Source organism: Nicotiana tomentosiformis, chromosome 7 (genome assembly GCF_000390325.3).
Source record: "Nicotiana tomentosiformis chromosome 7, ASM39032v3, whole genome shotgun sequence".
Classification (NCBI taxonomy): Eukaryota; Viridiplantae; Streptophyta; class Magnoliopsida; order Solanales; family Solanaceae; genus Nicotiana; species Nicotiana tomentosiformis.
Window position 1 is genome coordinate 68094873 of NC_090818.1, and position 4476 is coordinate 68099348.

Consider the following 4476-nt stretch of genomic DNA (forward strand, 5'->3'; position numbering starts at 1 on the left):
GATAGAACGAATCACACACTGGTGTAGCGGTACTTCAAACCCCAGTGTTTCAGCGAACACAAAGTTCGGTAGCAAATCACACTTACAGTTGCTTTGTTTGAAGTTAAAACAATGCAGAACGAAGGAGTAGAAACTCAGAAAATCGTATGGAAATGCTGAGAGGAAGGAGTGTAATGTATAGCCAAATCTGTTGAGCGATTTCAGTTTGTGTCTTGTGTGTTGTGTTGTTGAGTGTCTTTCTTCAACATCTGCTGCACATATATATAGCAGCCAGTGTTGAAGAAGACCAAACGTCCACCCTCCATGGTAGAGCAAGCATTAGCTTGTTTGTAGAGCAAGCACATTCATGTTTGTGGAGCAAGCACATTCATGGTGGGAAGAGCATTAGGCGGCTGCCAAATGGTCAATACACGGATTGAAAAATATCCGTTACAAATGCGGATAATCTTATGTTAATATTTACTATTAACAAATAAATTTTGTCCAAAAAATTAGTCAATCAATCGATCATTTGACCAAATCCAAATCCAAATCATCCGAATCCGAATCCGAAGCCGAAGCCGAAGCCGAAGCCGAAGCCGAAGCCGAGCCGAGCGAGCGAGGACGACGACGGCGCGAGGCTTGCTTTCTTCTTAACTCTTTAAGAGCTACAAGAAGAGCAATTATATATATACCCACCAAAAATCTCTTCCTCTTCCAATACGGGACAATGTCTCATTGTCAAGAGGGGGAAACTTAAAATTTTACTCAAAAATTTCAGTTTCCCTCCATTTCCCATTCACCCTCATTTTAAGACTATTTCATCTTAAAAATTAAAACTTCAACACGTATATGCTCTTAGCTTTTTAATAGGGGGACTATAATAGAAGCAGTTCGATTCTTCAAAAGACAAAGCATATATTATCATTCTGACCCACCAAAGCATTTGCTTGGCTGAAAATGTTAAAAAGAAGAGACTCTGTTTAAAATAGAAGTGACTGTTAATGAAACAAGAACAGACGTTACCAGGAAGTTCATTAATAGATGGCATGAATAGAACCCAATCAGAAAATAATGAGACCTTACGCATAATCCTAGACTAGGATGGTATCTCCTGGAAAACATTGCCAGAATTTGGAGAAAGAGTACTTGAGTGGTCAGTAAAGGTTTCATTGGCACAGCCAGTACCATCTCTATCTTCTTAATGCTGGCTTCCTCCTCCTTTCCAGGATGGTACCCTGGTCAGTTTGCTTGTGTTTCTGTACCATGCTATAAACCTGCATTAGAAGAAAATTGTTAGTCATCATTGGTTGGTTCGCCCATTCCCAGCCAAATGTTCAACAAACAAAGCAGCAGAAAAGTAGAGTTATTGATCAAGAGAAATTCTTTATAGGCAGGACATCCAAGAAATAGTACTCTTGGTTGCAATGTTGGCCATTGAACCAAGTGTTCGAAGGCTATACATCTCATAATCCTGATAATAAGTGAAACTAATGTCGAACATCCGAACACCGTAGTAATGTTGTTTTTATACTAGCTAACTATGTTGCACTATGTTATAATTTGAACACCTGGAAAAAAGGAACACACGAGCTAAGCACGAAGTGACAAGATAACTTCATATATCAAGTAGTTTATAATGGCTACTAAGACATATATTGGCATGATCCCACAAGTAAAGCTCTCGATAGGTACATTATAGATTACAGCAACAACTATGCCTCAGTCCCAAACAAGTCCGGGGCTATATGAATCCTCACTTCTCCATTTAAGCTCAACTTATGTCATCATAATACCAAATAAAATAGAAGTAAAAAATAAGTTAAATATATATAAATAGTGATATTAATAATAACAATATTAGAAGTTTTCTAACAAGACTAAAACCTATTCTCAACTAGTACAAATCACCTATATGGATCTTTTTACTCCATTGTGCGCTATCTTTAGCTAAGTCTGCAATGATTCCATGAGTTTTTAGGTCTTTCGAGAAACCTTCTTCCATGTGATTTTAGGTCTATCCCGTCCCTTTTTTACACCTAAGTGCATCATAGATTAAAGAAAACAATTCAACTCAAGATGTGATTTGTCAAGTCATTCTGCAGTAGTAAGTAAGATGGTTTGCTGTTTCAGAAAAGTTCTTATTTCCTTATTTACAACTCACTTATGTGATCTATCACATTTCTTCATTATAACATTCAACCACACAGTAAAGGTGAGTAGATCCAGGTATACTTTGATTTTCAGCAGTACCTTTCTTACTCCAGATGTCAATCCCATGCTATCGAGGTTTTTACTATCGACATATTTCCATGTCATACTCTCTTTGTCCTGCTTTTTGTAGTCAATGCTATTATTTCCTTCATGTCAACAGAAAGCACATGCAATTAAGTATATGAAAAAAGGTGCTACACTGTAAACATTTGAATCAGTAACCATGAGGTAATAAGTCAACGAATAGAATGCACCTTTTGGACGTAAGACCAGCAACTCTATGTACATCTTGAGGCGTATATGACTGAAGACGTGGACATATTCTCCAATATATTCTCGTGAAACTATTCTAATAGACTCTTTAAGATCTAGATTGAATGATGACTGTAAAAATTTATCAATTGCTATTCTTCTTGAGGCCAAGTCTGCTTCCTTTTCCAAGAGAACTGATGGAAACTCCCAGAGGCCAGCAAGTAGACCATTATTTGGTCTTTTCACAAGAATAAATTTGCTGCTGGATTGAGGTCCTATCGTTTCCTGGCAATCCAGTATCTCTACAACACTAACAGCGGAAAACTCATGCCTTTGTTTGGCCTTCATAACTTTAATTGGGTAATCTGTAACATGAACTGATTCGTTCTGCCTAGAGAGTGATAAAGCATGACATTGAGCAGAGATGGGGCATGCAGCACAACCTGGATTCGAAAGAGAGCACAACGTAGCCCCAAGTTCCATAAGAGCTTGGTTGAAATCTCCAGGCCTAAAAGGATCAACTAATTGCCCTGCAAGTTTCCTAATTCAAAAGGAAATAGATAACATGACACAGGATGGAAAATTTACTAAGAAATAAAGTAATATCCAAAATTGGGTAATTACTAATATCTGGCATGATCACTGCTTAAGGAAGATAACAATTTAGATTTGTTTCCTGAATATATTTGATAAGAAATAGAAAGAAAAGATAGGTAGAGAATGGGATATGATGCAGTTCTCTGTAGTGCTATGTTGCTCCAATCCTCCAAAAATATTGCCGCACCCATGTCAGATCCTAAAAAGTCATTTTAGGAGGATCTGACACACACCCGGCAGCATCTTCGAAGATCCGAGCAATATAGCTGTAGTGTATTGTTCTTCCAACTTGCTTACTAAGTAACCATTACAGTAAGAAAGCAACAAAAAACTGCATTATACATCACAAAGACTCACCAAAAATTCTTAACTGACGCTGCGTCTTTTGGATTTGCAGATATAGCCTTCAGCCTAGAAATAACTCTGACCACATTTCCATCAACAACAGGCACTGCCTACAGTAATAACTTAGAACATGTGATAAGAGGAAGAGTGTATTAGTCGGTCAAAACTTTGCAAAAGCTATTGACCTTTTTGAAGGCGATTGAGGATATAGCACCAGCAGTATATTCACCAATTCCTTTGATGTTGCGAAGATCTGAAACTGTCTCCGGAAAAGTACCTCCTTGTTCGACAACCTCTTTTGCACCCTGCGAAAACACAGATATCTATAATAAACAAACTAGATAATGAGTACTTCAGCAGAGTTGTATGCTAATTTGCATACTTTAGCAGTACTCTTTAAATCAGTTAACAATTATAGTTTCTCTACAAATACAGTTTGATGTTTTCATCTCTTAGTCCGCAAATTACTTTTCAACTCTCCAACTGTATCCAATCCATGGCACTGTCTGTGTTGTGCGACAGATGTAAAAACTTCTTTTTTCGTAATTTCATATTTTTACCTTTTTTTCTAATGTTAGGATGAGACTATTGACCAGAAAATTAAATAACCCACAGTTAAACAGAAACCTCACCTCCAGCAAAAACCGAGCTCGTCTATAGTATCCTAAACCTGCCCACATTTCATTCACCTCCTGCAGGTAGATAAAAGAGAAAACTCCGAATTCAATAAATTCCAAAAAGAAAAGAAGAAAAACATCAACAACGTAAGCAGCTAAGTGTTACTACCTCAAGAGAAGCTTGAGCGAGATGTCGAAGAGTAGGCCATTTATTCATCCACCGATTAAAATAGTCAATCACAGTTGAAACCCTAGTTTGCTGAAGCATTACTTCAGATACCCACACTGCATAACCCCTTTTCTCTCTCTCATCATCATCTTCTTTAAATCCGCAACTGCTACTACTACTTATTCTTCGCCAAGGAAGGTCTCTTTGATTATTATCATACCATTCCAATAGAGAAGCCCTAATTTGTAGGGTTTCGTTTTTGCTGAAACTGAAGTCCTCTATATCGCCGCTAGTTGGAACTTC

General features: G+C 37.6%; 1 protein-coding gene across 1 annotated transcript in view; it reads right to left on the reverse strand.

Annotated features, from left to right (window-relative positions):
* Positions 1 to 1060: 1060 nt before the first annotated feature.
* LOC104103901 (adenine DNA glycosylase) overlaps positions 1061 to 4476 on the reverse strand; it is a 4034-nt gene continuing 618 nt past the window's right edge. The window contains exons 2-8 of the mRNA XM_070180465.1: positions 4174 to 4472; positions 4020 to 4079; positions 3573 to 3692; positions 3400 to 3497; positions 2448 to 2986; positions 2233 to 2339; positions 1061 to 1256 (exon numbers count right to left, since the gene is read on the reverse strand). Of these exons, the coding sequence (XP_070036566.1) occupies positions 1173 to 1256; positions 2233 to 2339; positions 2448 to 2986; positions 3400 to 3497; positions 3573 to 3692; positions 4020 to 4079; positions 4174 to 4472 (1307 nt within the window). The 3' untranslated portion in view covers positions 1061 to 1172. The remainder of the gene's footprint in view (positions 1257 to 2232; positions 2340 to 2447; positions 2987 to 3399; positions 3498 to 3572; positions 3693 to 4019; positions 4080 to 4173; positions 4473 to 4476) is intronic.